This window comes from Oncorhynchus masou, chromosome 6 (assembly GCF_036934945.1).
Source record: "Oncorhynchus masou masou isolate Uvic2021 chromosome 6, UVic_Omas_1.1, whole genome shotgun sequence".
NCBI lineage: Eukaryota > Metazoa > Chordata > Actinopteri > Salmoniformes > Salmonidae > Oncorhynchus > Oncorhynchus masou.
In genome coordinates, this window is record NC_088217.1 from 71,532,766 (window position 1) to 71,549,737 (window position 16,972).

Below are 16,972 nucleotides of genomic sequence, written 5' to 3' on the forward strand. Positions count from 1 at the left end.
ATATATTTTCAATAAACAAAAATTGTATTTTCAGCTGTTTTAAAGCTGGTGTACAATACCGAAAGTAAAAGATGCAAAAACGAAACTTAAGACCGGGAAGCACAGAACTAGTGCACAGAACAGCTCTACTGCTTATTAGACTTGCTTTCAATGAGAATGATAGATCTATAACTCACATTACGATGTGAATTTGGTTGGCTCACCCAAAAAGTGACATATTGCAGCTTTAAATAAAAACACATCTAATTCCAAGGATAAGTTGTACTTCGAATACTCCCAAATGTTACACAGAGAAGATTGAAAGACTGCTAGTTTTTGAAAAACTGCCCTTTTATAAAACAAACTACTGATTTCAACACCCAAAAGACTTGCCCACAATATCGTGTGTAATTGTGGGCTAGTCTTTGGGTCTGAAACTAGTTTCACTAGGTGCGCAACGTAATTTGTGGAGTTCAGTTTTATTGGCTACAGCAGCCATTATGGAATGGCACATTGCGCTGAACAAAAAATGAGCTGATTGGCTGACACTGCCATTCCAAAATGGCTGATGTGGCAACTGCTATTTAGCATGAGGACAAAAAGTGCAGTTTTCTGGGAAAACTAGCAGTCGTTCAATCTTGTCAGTGTAACAGTTGGGATAATGGGATAATTGATTCAAAGCTTCAAATCAAGTTCTTTCTCATCCCTGAGTTGAGGTAAGTTTTCTGAGCCATATCACGCGCCAGCTCTGCGAAGCCTGTCCGACCCTGTAGTGCAGCTGTAAGCAAGCGTAAGGTGCTGGGTCTGCTCGCTACAAACTACCCACTGTGCACAGACCTCAGTTCAACGTATAGTTTTGATTGACATTTGGTTGAGTTGTCAACCAATGTGAATTCAACAAAACCTTTCACCATATCATTGGATTTAGCTTAAAGAAACAATACAAAAATCCCTTACTTTGATTACTTTTTGCAAATCCAATTAGTTTTCCACGTTGATTCAACGTCATCACAGTTTTTTTGGGCTTGAAATGACGTGGAAAACAATTGATTCAAACCGTTTTTTCCCCAGAGGGTAGTAAGTAGCCTATTTGCTAAAATGCATATGCGATTACAACCTCTCTGCTCTGGCAACTTCAGATGGTTTCCAGGTGTGGCAAGCTGTTTGGATAACAACGAGTCTAGCTAGCTATCTTGTAATCATTGTAATGTCACACAGTTAATAGTTCTATTCTATTGTCAAAGGGATTCATCAAGACCAACTCAGGGGGCAGACCAGCTGATCTGCCCCCTGCAAGACCATCGACGATGTCAACTGGTGCGCCTTCTCGCCGACACTGCTGCCCACCTGTTCAGCTGACAAAACCTTACGAATTTACAACACCCAAGACTTTTCCCGAAGTCCCATAATCCCCACTCTCTGGCCACGGCTATGGCGTCCACAGTTGTCGCTTCAGCGCCTGTGGTAAGTATTTAGCCTCGTGTTCAACAGTTGTGTAGTCAATGGACACCGGTGAGATAAAGGCAGTGCTGGAGCATCCGGGTAGGAACCCTGTCAGGGTGTGTGCCTTCTTGCCCCGACTCTTCACACCTGGTTTTGGAGGTGTCTGATGGCACTTTAGGGCTTTGGGGTTTCCCTACAAAAACTTTGCACAGGTGAACTTGATGGATTGATATCGTTTATCTCCATGTTATCGAAGCATAAATAGGCCTGCAGGTGTTGCCTATATCAAGTGAGGCTTTGCTGGCCTCTGCAGACTGATGTTATGTGTTGTCTCTTGCAAAGTGTTCTTAAATGATTATTTGTCAACAGTGAATGACACCACTGTGGTGGCCTGCCCCTTCAACCCCTGTGGCCAGATGTTTGTCACTGAATCTACGTATGGGGACCTCAGGCTGTGGGACCTGGACATGAACCAGCTCCATGCAGAGAAGAACAATCAAGACTCGGGGGTCACCTGCTACTGCTTTGGCCCCAAGATCCTCAGTGGTGGTGGTGGTGATGATGATGATATTTTCCTCCCTCTATCTTTGAGTTTGGCCTGTTCCCAGATCTGTTTGTACAAACATGACAATGATCGTAGGAGTTGTCTATACAGCACAACATTTTGATCTGGGACCAGGCTATCTTGGAGTCTCCATATATGGGAATTTGTTGAGACAGGTGTTTGATTAATTTGTTCCCGTCCCTCAGGTAACGGTGGGGTAGCGTTCCGCCGGGCCTCCTGTGGACAAGGCCGCACGCTGAAGGTATGGACCGTCTCTAGGTCCAACACAGGCAGTACGTTGACCACACGCTATGGTTATGCAAATGCCCTGTTTAACGTCGAACTGTGTGCATATGTGGATGTGGTGGATGTGTGTTCACAATGAATGATCTGAGGGTGTCGTCCATCCGTCTCCTCTGGCCCGTAGGTTGTAAGATGCAGCTGCTGCACATCCTGACCGACCGGTCTCCCCCGGTGCTCTCCTGTGCTTTCTCTGCAGACGAACAGCTGCTTGTGTCTGGGTAAGTCTGCCCGTAGGTGATCTAAGGCAAAGCGCTCTCACAGTTGGTCAAGATAAAGTTGTACATTTACTCCAACTGGCCACAAGGGGGAGAAGTGTGTTGCTTTTTTACCATGGTCTTTTCTGTTGCAGCTCAGTGGACAAAACAGTCACATGATGCTGTAAGACACTCAAGCTCTTTTCATTACCGTAGATGTCATTTCAGTTTAACTCCCCATGTTAATGTTCCACACAGAAACCCATGAACACCGCCCATCTGAACTTGAGTGTTGTTGCTTTTTCAGAGCCAGGGGGCTTTGCTCGATACATTGAACCAACTCGAGAGGTAATCTTCCTTCTTACCCTTGGGGACATCGTCACATCTCAACGGCCTTCTTCGAATAGCCTACTTTAAAAAAAATGTACCTTTCCATCCTCCCTCCCATGATCCTTTGCTGTAGGTACGTGACGCCGTGCACCTTCTCTCCCAGCACACCCCTGATCGCCACGGTTTCTATGGACAAGACTGTCAATATATGGAGAGTAGAGGACAGACACAGTGGCCATGGTGGGTAACACACACACACACAGATGGACAGAAGTCTAAAATAGGTGTATTGACAAGCTGCCAGTGTTATTGGCATTAAGAATGGCATTAGCATTCTGAGTCACGGTGTGGGGTTCCTACGTACTGTTTCACTATTTTCTCATGTAAACAAAGATCCTGTTGACTTAATGGTGATGACAGCCTGGTGATTATGTGCTGTTTTTGCATAAGCTCTTCTTTATTGACTATGGCTTAATTATGTTTTTATTTTTTTATTCTGCCAATCACCATCCCTCTCTCTGCATGGTTCATAGGGGGGGAAAAGGCTAATCTTTACCTGGTGAGTCATACATTTTCTCCCTCATCTGCACCACTCACTTCCCATCTGCTCATTGAAAGCAGTGAGGGATGGAGGGTCTCTGTGAAACCTAGGAGTCCCACTGCTATCAAAGAGGGCTTTATTGAGCACCCAGGTGATAATGCCTTCTGCTAATATGGCTGAGTCTTTCATAGCCTGTTGTGTTTCCAGGCGACTTTTTCCTTGAAGCACTGCCTGGAGAGAACTGAGTTGCTTTTCTATTTTCACGTGTATTCACTGTATTAGTGTACACACTGTACAAAACATTAAAAACACCTTCCTAATATTGAGTTGCATCCCCCCCCCCGTTTGCCCTCAGAACAGCCTCAATTCATCAGGGATTCATCAGGTTATGATATGGAAAGAGCAGGTGTTCATAATGTTTTGTTCACCCAGTAGTTGTATAGGCTCACAATGCTTTCTTCCTTTCCTCCTCTCACCTGACACCTTTCCAAGAACCTATGCACAGCTCTTTCTAAGAGAGGCTTGTCAATAAAAGGCTTGCAATTCAATGACTGTAAATACATTCATGTTCATCGTTTTAGTTGACAATGGTATTTTTTCAATTTTTTTATGCGGAGTCTTACTGTGCTCTATGTATTGTACTACATTTTTCACATCTTGTTATCCAGTTGAAACTGCAACATTCTCATGCGGAGCTGGGGAAAGTGACTAAAAAGCACTATAGAAACTTATGATGGATTACAAATTAACTACAGTAACAGCATGTCATTGAGAGATACTAATGTGCGGTCACTTTCTGTTTCCCGACCGATCAGGCAGAAAGTTGCCGGGTCACTGCAGACTTCTGGTCAGTGATTGGTCAGAGGAGGGCGTGTGAGGAGGGGCTGGAGACGCTGGTGGAGAACTTCAAGGCAAACGACATAGATGGAGCTGAGCTCGTCAGACCAAGGAGACACTGGCCTCAGAACTCAACATAGGTGGGGACGGCACATCACACCATCGACTAGACACATTATCATAATAACATGCATTATCATGCAGCTAATTGTGCATTATCATATTCTACACATTACCTACTTGTCAGTCTGGTATCTGCGGTCAACATTTTGTACAGTAGCTGGAAACAGAGCGTCATCGCATACTCAGACTGGAATATTGTTTTAAGTAGGGGGAGGGACAAATGAAAAACACGGTGGACATTGAGGAATGAATGTTAATGAGATTTCCTCAGGATTACATACATTTGAACTGTACAGCATTAGATTAGGTCATGTGTATTCTGCTTTAAGATTTCTGCCCCATTACATAACACAATTACTCATCCAAAAATACATATCATGTAACATATAAAATGGTACACACCGAATACCATTTCTGTCTGAAACAATTCCAAAATCCATCTGAAAATGTGACTTACCAGATTTTGGTGGATCTGTATGTCTTCTCTTTTTAAATACAGATCTTTCACCCTAGTGAGGAAAGCCAGTTTTCCCAACTTTTTCTCTGTGAGGTGGTCGGTGTCGGTCTGTTGTTGGTCTCTCATGCCTATAGCAACCATGGTAACCAAACAGCCGTGTTCTCCAAAAGAGATGAATCTCTTAGTAGACATGGGTGTCTCTCTACTGTCTCTGAGAGTGAGAAATGGCACCATGCCAGGCTGTTGTCTTCCTGATGGAGGGCTCTTTTTGTTTTTTTTTGTGTGTCTAACACACACACTGACCTCACTTTACTGTAGTCTCCATGGTGACCAGGAAATGGGTCATGTACGCAGTGTGTTCAAGCCAGGATATCACGTCCACAAATGATGCAAGCTCCGTTGGCCAATGTACCATTTTCCCTTAACTCTGCCTGGTTGTTTCCTGTTGGTGTACTGTAGAGTCTGTGGGGCTGTGCAGTATGGTCCTGAGGAAGGTGGGGGAGCTGAAGAGAGAGAGGGGGGGGGGGGGTGTACCGGTGTTCCTGATGAGTTCCTCTGTCCAATCACCAGAGAGCTGATGAGGGACCCTGTTATTGCTGCAGGTGGGACACCCCCATGGCAATCTGTCTGTCTGGTTGTGCCTTTTTTAGATATCTATTGAAATGCTACAACATTTTTTGTAATACAGTGGCGTGTCTTTAAAGGATGCAAAACACACTATCCATCTTGTCTACTTTTTCTTCTGAACAGATGGGTACTCCTATGAGAGGGAAGCGATTGAGAGCTGGATCACAACCAAGAATCGTTCCAGCCCCATGACCATCCTGCCCTTACGGACAACACATCTGACCCCAAACCGAACCCTGAAGATGGCTATTGGACGCTGGATGACCAGCCAGTGAGAAAGAGGGATGCAAGCGTGTCCCTACATCCCTTTTCAATCTAAAGATGGTCTATCCCTCAGTTAACTTCTGACCAAAAGTAGGCTCATAGTACATAAAGCTATAAATGATGTTTTCAGGTTGACCACACAGAGCTTCGATTCAACCCCTCACTGTGTCTGCACTCTCACACATCTGTTGGGATGAAACTATTTTTATAATGTAAATATTTATAGCTGATGAGACATTCTTAAAATATATATATTCTCAAACGCATGCTTGTTGACCTTGTTCTACTCTGCTGCTTTAGCTCAAACCATTTCATTGATGATGATAGTACATTCGGGAAAGTATTCAGACCCCTTGACTTTTTCCACATTTTGTTATGTTACAGCCTTATTATTTAAATTAAATGTTTGTTTTTTTCCCCTCCTCAATCTACACACAATACCCCATAATGACAAGCAAAAACAGGTTAGACATTTTTGCAAATGTATAAGAAAATAAAAACCTATCACATTTACAAGTATTCAGACCTTTTTACTTTTGTTGAAGTACCTTTGGCAGAAATTACAGTCTCGATCTGGGTATGAAACTACAAGCTTTGCACACCTGTATTTGTGGAGTTTCTGCCATTCTTCTCTGCAGATCCTCTTTGCCCCAGTCAGGTCCTGAGTGCTCTGGAGCAGGATTTCATCAATAATCTCTCTGTACTTTTCTCTGCTCAACTCTCCCTCGATCCTGACTAGTCTCCCAGTCCCTGCCGCTGAAAAACATCCCCACAGCATGATGCTGCCACTACCATGCATCACAGTAGGGATGGTGCCAAGTTTCCTCAAGATGTGACACTTGGCATTTAAGCCAAAGAGTTCAGTCTTGCTTTCATCAGACCAAAGAATCTTGTTTCTTATGGTCTGAGTCTTTAGATGCCTTTTGGCCAACTCCAAGTGGGCTGTCATGTGCCTTTTACTGAGGAGTGGTTTCCGTCTAGAGTCTAGACACTCTACCATAAAGTCCTGATAGGTGGAATGCTGCAGAGATGGTTGTCCTGGAAGGTTCTCCGATCTCCACAGAGGAACTCTGGAGCTCTGTCAGAGTGACCATTGAGTTCTTGGTCACCTCCCTGACCAAGGCCCTTCTTTCGATTGCTTCGTTTGGCCTTGAGGCCGGCTCTAGGAAGAGTCTTGGTGGTTCCAAACTTCCATTTAAGAATGGAGGCCACTATGTTCTTGGGGACCTTCAATGCTGCAGAAATGTTTTGGTACTCTTCTCCAGATCTGTGCCTCCTTCAACCTCATGGCTTGGTTTTTGCTCTGACATGCACTGTCAACTGTGGGACCTTATATAGTCAGGTGTGTGCCTTTCCAAATCATGTCCAATCAATTTTCCACAGGTGGACTTCAATCAATTTGTAGAAACATCAAGGATGATCAATGGAAACAGGATGCACCAGATCTCAATTTCGAGTCTAATAGCAAAGGGTCTGAATACTTGTGTAAATTCATTGTTTCAGCTTATTTGTAACAAATTTGCAAACATTTCAACAACAAAAAGATTTTGCTTTGTCATTATGGGTATTGTGTGTAGAGTTATTTTAAATCCTCAATTTTAGAATAAGGCTGTAATGTAACAATGTGGAAAAAGTTGCGGGGTCTGAATACTTTCCAAATGCACTGTAGGCATCTTGAAGGGATACTGGTGTCAACAACAACGTGTTCAATCTATGGCTGAAGTTATATAACAAGGGATAGCAGGTGTCGGTACACACGCAATTTTACACATGGGTGTTTTGAAATGAGGGGAAGGGAGATGACATTTCGAAAGGGAAGACTGTTGTCATTGTAGTTTTCCAAAGAGATTTTATTTCCCCATGATTATGGTGGTAGTGCTTGAGCATAGTCTGTATAATGTGTCGCATAGCTCACAAATCAAAGATGGCAACAATGTACATGTAGAATATCTGCATCTCACCAATAATACCCTTACAAGCTATTCTGTACCTTTACTGTAAACTGTTAATGTTGTGCACACAAACTAAATAAATCCCATCGACTTTTCAAATATTTCTCTAGCTGTGCAAAAATAACTATAGAAAATATGTTGCTCTTACAACTGACCAAGCCGTCGGCACAGTAAATACATTAACATCGACCGCAACAACAAGCAGTTACAACAACGTCCGTAGGATTATATGTACACTTAATTAAATAGGATTATTTATCAAATGTACAAAGGTATAGAAACCCTCCATGCATTGTGAAGCACTTTGCATCGAGGGCTCTGTTATACTGACAAAGGTGACCACCACTTATATAATCTATAAATAGAACACGTACAAATCTAATGTTGAAACATCCCTATTCGACATGCGTGCCGATCATTAGCCAATCGTTTAATCAAATGGCTTTTCGTCCATTAGCATCCGAAACCTTTTTAGTGTTGTTCTTTACAAACTACATCATAGTTACGTTGTTATAATGGCCCATAGTAGGATGCTGTGCTACTGTTCAGCTAGTGGGCTGGTACTAAATGCTGTTACCCAGGTCTGATTACGTGCACTGTGTTGTTTGCTTACTGGTGATGCTCTAGACATGCTTACGCAAAAAGCACAAAAGCCTCAAATGCTGCTTAAGTCTAAACGCAGTGCATCACATACACTGTCACTTTACAAGAGTCAGATTAAGGAAGGAAACTTTGAAACCCTTCCCTTGCCACCGTTTCTCTGGAATACAGAGAAATGTATTATGGTGTCTGCGTTTGTGCTTGAATGAACATGGCCAGTTCAGACGTTGGATTCTATAAAGGAGCGTTTAGGTTTGATGGGTAGGATGGCTGGGTTATCTCTGGTGAACCCTGCCTGCCGGTGGTTCCCGTCTGGGAACTGGGAGGAGTGATGTAGGCCTGCAGTTGGACCTGGTCTTGGCTCCCTGTGGTAGAACCTGTCTCCAAACTCCCGGGCCTTGGCCTGAGCCTGTTGGGCCAGGTGCTGGGCCTGAGCCTGGGCCCCGTTGAGCACCTGGAGGGGAGCCTGGCTCTGCAGTGGCTCAGCGTAGGAGGACCTCCGCTTGAACTCATTATTCAATCCCTGGATGTTGTCCGTAGGGGCCATGCTGTGCCTCTGGTTCTCTAGACCTTCAGGGGAAAGTGGCTGGGAGTGAGGCTGACCTTGCCAGCCCAGTCCAGGTGGGGGTTGCCCCTGGACACGCACTGACTTGTCCTTCACCCCCATGAATGGCCGAGGCTTGAGCTCTGGTTTAGCCGGTTTGGGGCGAGGCACGTCGGGCCCCTGAGTAGCCTGGGTCCTGCTGCTGTCTGACAGGGTCCCGCTAGAGGCTAGGCTACTGCTGGAGCTGGAGGCCTTCATACTGCCTGTCTGACCACCAGAACGCAGACCGGGGCCAGCCGACCCCCCAGAACCCTCCCTCCTTACCTCCTTACCAACCCCAGGGGTGAGGGACCCAGCCTGCCCGTCCAACGTGGTGCCGGGGTGGGCTGAGAGCCTTTCTGTTCCCCTAGCCAGGCTGGAGGAGTGGCCCTGGAAGGGCTGGACAGATGAGGAGGAGGAGAGGTGGTGGTGGTTGACAGGGTTGAGCCCCGGGTGGTGGTCTGTGGAAGAGGAGGGCAGAGGGCTGATGTCGATGCCCAGGCCAGGGCTGGGTCTCAGGGAGGTGGAGATGTGTCTGCCTGGCAGGGGGCTAGAGGGGCCACACAGAGACATTGGCCTGCCCCCTGGTCTGCCCCCTACCTGCAGGGAGTTACAGTGCTGCTGCTGCTTGGTCTTCATGCTTTGGTTCTGTCTAGGACCCTGCAGGACAGGGTCCTGCTTGTCCAGAGACAGGTTGGTCTGTGTGGACCCGTCCAGAGGGGAACCAGGCCTGGGGTCCAGGGGAGCTAAGCCCACTGCGCCTGGTACTGGTGGGAGAGCCCTGTTGGGTCCATAGGGGTTCTTGGGCCTGTTGGGTCCATAGGGGTTCAGTGAGGGCTCTTCCTCTCCCCCTATCTCATCATAATCTAGTTCATCCTGGCTCTGTGTATCACAACTCCTCTCTGTGTCCTGGCTCCTCTCTGTGAGGTCCTCGGGAGTCTGACTGTGTGCTGCTTGTTGGCCCTGTGGTGTGTTGGGGGACTGCTGCTGCTGCTGCTGTTGTTGTTGTTGTTGACACTCGTCCTCCACGCGCGTTAGCAGACGGTGGATCTCCCGGTTGGTGGGGCAGAGCCGAGACGCCTCGTGGAGGTCGGCTAGCGCCGCTGCATACTGCCTGGATGGACACATGAGGCGAACATAGTGAGAGGTGAGTGTGTCTTGTCCTTAGAATGGACGGGTACAGTTTTGTCTATCTAGTCCCCCGTTGTTATCAGTATAAGCGGAGAACTGGTGTGTACTAACCTGCTGCTCCTCTTGGCTCGTGCTCTGGTGTAGAACGCCTCATAAGACGTGGGTTTCAGTTCCAGGGCTTTGGTGGCAAACTCCTCCGCTATACCAAAATCCTGTCGGGGGGTGGGAAAAAGAGGACAGAAACTCAACATTTAATTCTGAATGTTTACTGTTAAATTCAGTCCACCCTGAATTTCTCAAGGAGAAGCCAAAACCAGCGCCTTGAGGTCATTAGCCAGGGTAATGTGTTTGTGAGCGTTAATGAGTGCAGTGTGAATCCAGCGGTAGTCCACACAGCGCCACACTTTGCAATTACTGTAAGTGACTGGAATGAGGAATTCAGCGTTGTTTAACTGGAGAATTATTCATCTGTGTGCAGCTCAGAGTAGAGCAGCTTTATCTCCCAGTGTCTTAATGGATTCTCCAGACGGGTGCTCGTAGCTTCTCTCCAAACCGTAAAAATAAAATAAAAACTCCTTCAATCAGATGTCGGAAATGAAAACTATTGACTCTTAAAAGGTACAATGCAGCTGTTTTTATCTCAATATAAAATAAAATAGCTTCTTTGCAAAGAAACATTTTTCAAGCAATCATTTTGCTGGGAGTGGTCTGAGTGTGGAGGGGAAAACTGAAAACTAGCTGTTATTGACAGAGAGCTTTGGAACTCTCTTATTGATTTATTAACTAATTTAACACCTGGTGATGTCTTTTCAAACAGCTCTTACAATAAAAGGGCATTATCATCATTTTCACAATTTCACAGTATTATTGCAACCTCATAGTGTGGAAATATACACTACCGTTCAAAAGTTTGGGGTCACTTAGAAATGTCCTTGTTGTCCATGAAAACATACATGAAATTAGTTGCAAAATGAATAGGAAATATAGTCAAGATTTTGACAAAGTTATGAATAATGATTTTTAATTTGAAATAATAATTGTGTCTTTCAAACTTTTGCATTTGTCAAAGAATCCTCCATTTGCAGCAATTAAAGACTTGCAGTCTTTTGGCATTCTAGATGTCAATTTAATCTGAAGAGTAATCTGAAGAGATTTCACCCCATGCTTCCTGAAGCACCTCCCACAAGTTGGATTGGCTTGATGGGCACTTCTTACGTACCATACGCTCAAGCTGCTCCCACAACAGCTCAATAGGGTAGTACACAGCGTTGTACGAGATCTTCAGTTTCTTTGCCAATTTCTTGCATGGAAAAGCCTTCATTTCTCAGAACAAGAATAGACTGACGAGTTTCAGAAGAAAGATCTTTGTTTCTGGCCATTTTGAGCCTGTAATCGAACCCACAAATGCTGATGCTCCAGATACTCAACTAGTCTAAAGAAGGACAGTTTTATTGCGCCTTTTATCAGGACAACAGTTTTCAGCTGTGCTAACATAATTGCAAAAGTGTTTTCTAATGATCAATTAGCCTCTTAAAATTATAAACTTGGATTAGCTAACACAGCGTACCATTGGAACACAGGAGTGATGGTTGCTGATAATGGGCCTCTGTACGCCTATGTAGATATTACATAAAGAATCAGCCGTTTCCAGCTACAATAGTCATTTACAACATTAACAATGCCAACACTGTATTTCTGATCAATTTTATGTTATTTTTAATGGACAAAAAAAATGTGCTTTTCTTTCTAAATCAAGGAAATTACTAAGTGACCCCAAACTTTTGAATAGCTGTGTATATAAAACACAGGGGAATCATGTTTTTGACTGAGCTGAGCCTTTAATGGTAATTTCATAAGCACCTCTAGTGGCCCTGGTGTGTGTGCATGCGTGTGCAATATGTCTGTGTGTGTACGATGTGTGTGTACATGCCTGCGTACACAGTGTATCCATCCATCTCTTTGTATGCCTAGAGAGCATGCGGTTGGCTTGTTTTTAAACGCGTTTCCCTGCTCCCCTCATTCCTCTCAGGTGAATATTTAATGAAGCAAACCACAGTGTGATTCCGTCCTTGAGATGGAGGTGGGCATTACACCACAGCCTTGAAATCCACAACTCTGAATAACTGTTCAATGTTTAATAACAGTTTTTATGGCCTCTATACTCCCCTCCTGTTCTATTCACCTGCAGCATGATGAAATATGGATGATATGTGCCCAGCCAGCACTCTCTTCCCCCTGACCCAATATCCACCAGCAACAACGGAGGGAGGATCCCTTCTTTCCGTGTGGGTTTGTGTGCGCACGTGTTTGTGCACACGCGCCCATACTGATTCCTCCAGTATATGGGAAAGGATGACCGTATCACATCATAGCATCTTTCCATTATTCATTTGCCCGGAGGATGCCATTTTACCACCACCACTCTAGTATAACTGTCTTATTATATTGTCTGGTAAAACAAGGGTGTGTTAGATCACACCCTCCAGGCTGCTGAGATGAAGATCTATCCATTATACCTACTGCTATACTATTAACATGAAATGACATTTCATTCAATATTAAATTCTATAAAATAGCTAATGGAGTAGTGTGTAGCTATATCAGATGACGTAATACCTGCAGTTTTATTACATGTTCAATTATATTAGCAACTGATAGTCGGGTGTGTGTGTATGTGTGTGTCTAACATTGGTTTTCCTGCGGCAGCGTGACATGTTGAGATACAAGGAGACACGGAGCTCCTTCAGGCCCTTCAGGTCGTCTCCGAAGCCGTCTCGGGGGAACTTCCTCAGAGCGTACTGATACCTCTGGGCTGCCTCCTTCATCCTCCCCTTCTGGGGGGGAGAAAGGGAGAAAGGGAGGGAGAGAGAGAGACCGTTGATTTGGAGATTTTCTATTTGTACACACTTTCATGACAGACAGTCACACACACACACACAGAGATCAGGTTTTCCTTTTGTTGTTAAACCCACCTTATACAGCAGGTTGCCCTCCTCCATGAGTTTCTGTAGGAGGATGAGGAGCACGTCTGGTTTGGATGTGGCCATCGCCCACGTAGCATGACCTGGTCAAGAGGTACGAGAACACAGGTTAAACACACACACACACACACACACACACACACACACACACACACACACACACACACACACACACACACACACACACACACACACACACACACACACACACACACACACACACACACACACACACACACAACGCTCCAAAAGGTATCTAAAGAAAGTACCTGATCGATCATAAGGGGATGTTCTGTAGCCTTTTAGCAGGTGGGAAAAAAGTGAAGAGAAAGAGGGGTGAAATACATGATGTTGCTATAGCAACTTCCTCAAGACACTGACAGATCAGGTCAACTCCAACTCACCCAGCTTGGCCCCTTTCTTCAGTAGGGTCACCACCACAGCAGCGTTTCTACAGCCCACAGCCCTCTCCAGAGGCCTCACGCCACTGTGGTCCACATGCTCCACCACCGCACCCTTCTCCACCAGGTACTGAACCTGTGGTTGTAGAGGACAACACAAAACAAACAGCATTTTAAAAGGATTCAAACAAGGCCAAAGGGAATTGTGCAAATTCAGTACTGTGTTTAAAAAAGTCTTTAATCTAGGCCAGTTTAAGACAATCTAGGCCAGTTGCAGCGAAATCAGAATTATGTCTGTGGGTCAATTTGTTTCTCCAGTTTGCGGTATTAGAAGGAACCCCACCATCTCTGCATCACCGTTGAACGCTGCCAGGTGGAGAGGGGTACGTCCGTTCCTGTCAGGGTGATCTATCTCTGCCCCCTTCTCCACCAGGCACTCCACCACGCTCTTCTGACCCTTCAGACATGCCCAGCTCAGAGCTGTCTGGCCCTCCTTGTCCACGGAGGCTAAAGATGCGCCTGGAACCAGATCAGAAATAACATGCTCACTCCATTGCAACTCAGTCTGACATGTACTCAGTTTATTAGGTACACCCATTTCGTACTGGGCCGGACCCTCAGTGGCCAGGAAAACATTCCCCACACCATTACACCACCAGCCTGTACCGTTGACTCCAGGAAGGGGGTCATGGACTCATGCTGCTTACGGCAAATCCTGACTGCCATCAGCATGACGCTACAGGAACCGGGATTCGTTGGACCAGGTAAAGTTTTTCCACTCCTCAGTTGTCCAGTGTTGGTGACCGTGTGCCCACTGGAGCCGTTTCTTGTTGTTTTCAGCTGATAGGAGCGGAACCCGGTGTGGCCGTCTGTTGCTATAGCCCAACCGTGACAAGGACAGATGCGTTGTGCGTTCCGAGGTGCCATTCTGCTCGTCATTAGTTTTGACCATTCTAACGTTCAAATGAACAGCAACTGAATGCCTCGATGCCTGTCTGCCTGCTTTATATAGCAAGCCACGGCCACGTGACTCACGGTCTATAGGAGCGAACCATTTTCGTGAACGGGGCGGTGTACCTAATAAACTGGCCACTCAGTCTATACTGTATCTCAGAGCTACAAAATGAAAAAATTATTTAAAATAACACTATTTATTTAGTGCACTGAGAATTGACATGTACCATGATGTGACCCTGACCTCTTACCCTTTGTCAGCAGGAAGTCAGCAGTGCTGAGGTGGCCCTCGCTGGCTGCCACCATCAGCAGACTGCGGCCCTGCTTATCGATGGTGTTAATGTCCACACCTCCCTGCAGCAACAGCTCTGCTACCTGAGAGAGAAGGGGGAGAGAGACAGAGAGGGACAGAGAGAGTGAGAGCATGAGTGAAAGGACAGCCATCAGTGCTGTAAAGCAGGAACATTAGAAGTGTAACAGAAGGATTCATCAGAATGAGTCTCACCTGGGGGTGTCCATGCCTGATGCAGCTGAAGATTGGGACCACCCCCCTCCGGTTGGGCTGCTCCAACCCTGCACCCCTCTCCAGCAGGAAAACACACGTCTCTGTCCTGCCCCGGCCTGCAGCCGCACTCAGAGCTGAGAGAGAGAGACCCCCAGAACAGTGGTCAACTACCTACTTCACCACTGTGCTCTGAATGAAAGTAATCTTTGTTTTTGTGTTATTGATAGTTTTGAGACAGTTAATAATGAGAGTATAATATTGGCACCACACATGCAATGTGAGCTACAGTACACTGAACAGAAAACGTCACACCCCTGAGTATGACTTTCAAAGCCTATTTTTAGACTGGCCACACTTCAGTGGGCCCATATTTCCCTGTGCTCTCTAGAGAGGCAGGCTCTTAGCTGAGGCTGTCAAAAGTCTTACAGCTGGCCTGGCAGAGAGAGAGACAGATTTGATGGGTATTGGCTACAGCTTGCCCAACCAGCCATCTAGTCCTGGGTATGGGGCATCCATCCAGACAGTATATACCTCCCAAAAGGCACCCTATTCCCTAATTAGTGCACTACTTTTGACCAAAGCCTATAGTGCTCTAGGTCAAAAGTAGTGCACTATATAGGGAAGAGAGTGCCCTTTGGGATACAAGCAGACAGTGCGGACCAGGGAAGCTGAGATTAGACAGGTACTAATGTGGTCACTGGAAGGCCAAGAAGATCATCAAGGACCTCAGCCACCTGAGCCAAGGCCTGTTCACCCCGCTACCATCTAGAAGGCAGAGAAAGCACAGGTGCATCAACGCAGGGACTGAGAGACTGATAAACAGCTTCTATCTCCAGGCCATCAGACTGTTAAACAGTCACCACTACCCTGCCCTGCACCTTAGAGACTGTTACTAGCCGGCTAGCACCCATTACTCTACCCTGCACATTAGAGTCTCTTACTAGCCAGCTAGCCCCCATTACTCTACCCTGCACATTAGAGTCTCTTACTAGCCAGCTAGCCCCCATTACTCTACCCTGCACATTAGAGTCTCTTACTAGCCAGCTTGCCCCCATTACTCTACCCTGCACATTAGAGTCTCTTACTAGCCAGCTAGCCCCCATTACTCTACCCTGCACATTAGAGTCTCTTACTAGCCAGCTAGCCCCCATTACTCTACCCTGCACCTTAGAGACTGTTGCTAGCCAGCTAGCCCCCATTACTCTACCCTGCACATTAGAGTCTCTTACTAGCCAGCTAGCCCCCATTACTCTACCCTGCACATTAGAGTCTCTTACTAGCCAGCTAGCCCCCATTACTCTACCCTGCACCTTAGAGACTGTTACTAGCCAGCTAGCCCCCATTACTCTACCCTGCACATTAGAGTCTCTTACTAGCCAGCTAGCCCCCATTACTCTACCCTGAACCTTAGAGACTGTTACTAGCCAGCTAGCCCCCATTACTCTACCCTGCACCTTAGAGACTGTTACTAGCCAGCTAGCCCCCATTACTCTACCCTGCACATTAGAGTCTCTTACTAGCCAGCTAGCCCCCATTACTCTACCCTGCACCTTAGAGACTGTTACTAGCCAGCTAGCCCCCATTACTCTACCCTGCACCTTAGAGACTGTTACTAGCCAGCTAGCCCCCATTACTCTACCCTGCACATTAGAGACTGTTACTAGCCAGCTAGCCCCCATTACTCTACCCTGCACCTTAGAGACTGTTACTAGCCAGCTAGCACCCATTACTCTACCCTGCACATTAGAGACTGTTACTAGCCAGCAAGCACCCATTACTCTACCCTGCACCTTAGAGACTGCTGCCCTATGTACATGGAGTTATTGAACACTGGTCACTTTAATAATGTTTAAATACTGTTTTACCCACTTTTTATGTATATACTGTATTCTAGTCATGGCTCATTCTGTATAACTACTGCTGTACACACCTTTTCTATTCATATACTGGCCATACAGTCTATACACACCATCATATATATATATAATCTGGACTCTGACATTGCTCGTCCTGATATCTCTTAATTCCTTTATTTGGATTTGTTAGATTTGTGTATATTGTTTTGTATTGTAGGTATTACTGCACTGTTGGAGCTAGAAACACGAGCATCTCACTGTGTGTTCAATATGTGTTCGATATGTGTACGCGACTAATGCCATTTTCTTTTCTTTGATGCAGCCTCCTGTTTCACCTTGGCTGGGATGATGAAATACTCACAGGAGA

At 45.8% G+C, this 16,972-nt stretch overlaps 1 protein-coding gene and 1 pseudogene across 1 annotated transcript in view; one reads left to right on the forward strand and one right to left on the reverse strand.

Annotated features, from left to right (window-relative positions):
- The first annotated feature begins 1,481 nt into the window (after window positions 1-1,481).
- On the forward strand, window positions 1,482-6,158 carry LOC135541679 (WD repeat, SAM and U-box domain-containing protein 1-like; annotated as a pseudogene).
- A 1,313-nt stretch (window positions 6,159-7,471) lies between these two features.
- Window positions 7,472-16,972, reverse strand: part of LOC135542570 (protein TANC1-like) — a 40,182-nt gene continuing 30,681 nt past the window's right edge. Inside the window, exons 16-24 of the mRNA XM_064969653.1 lie at window positions 14,750-14,883; window positions 14,496-14,619; window positions 13,634-13,809; window positions 13,294-13,426; window positions 13,159-13,188; window positions 12,881-12,972; window positions 12,596-12,742; window positions 10,020-10,120; window positions 7,472-9,891 (exon numbers count right to left, since the gene is read on the reverse strand). Coding sequence (XP_064825725.1) covers window positions 8,415-9,891; window positions 10,020-10,120; window positions 12,596-12,742; window positions 12,881-12,972; window positions 13,159-13,188; window positions 13,294-13,426; window positions 13,634-13,809; window positions 14,496-14,619; window positions 14,750-14,883 — 2,414 coding nt within the window. The 3' untranslated portion in view covers window positions 7,472-8,414. The remainder of the gene's footprint in view (window positions 9,892-10,019; window positions 10,121-12,595; window positions 12,743-12,880; window positions 12,973-13,158; window positions 13,189-13,293; window positions 13,427-13,633; window positions 13,810-14,495; window positions 14,620-14,749; window positions 14,884-16,972) is intronic.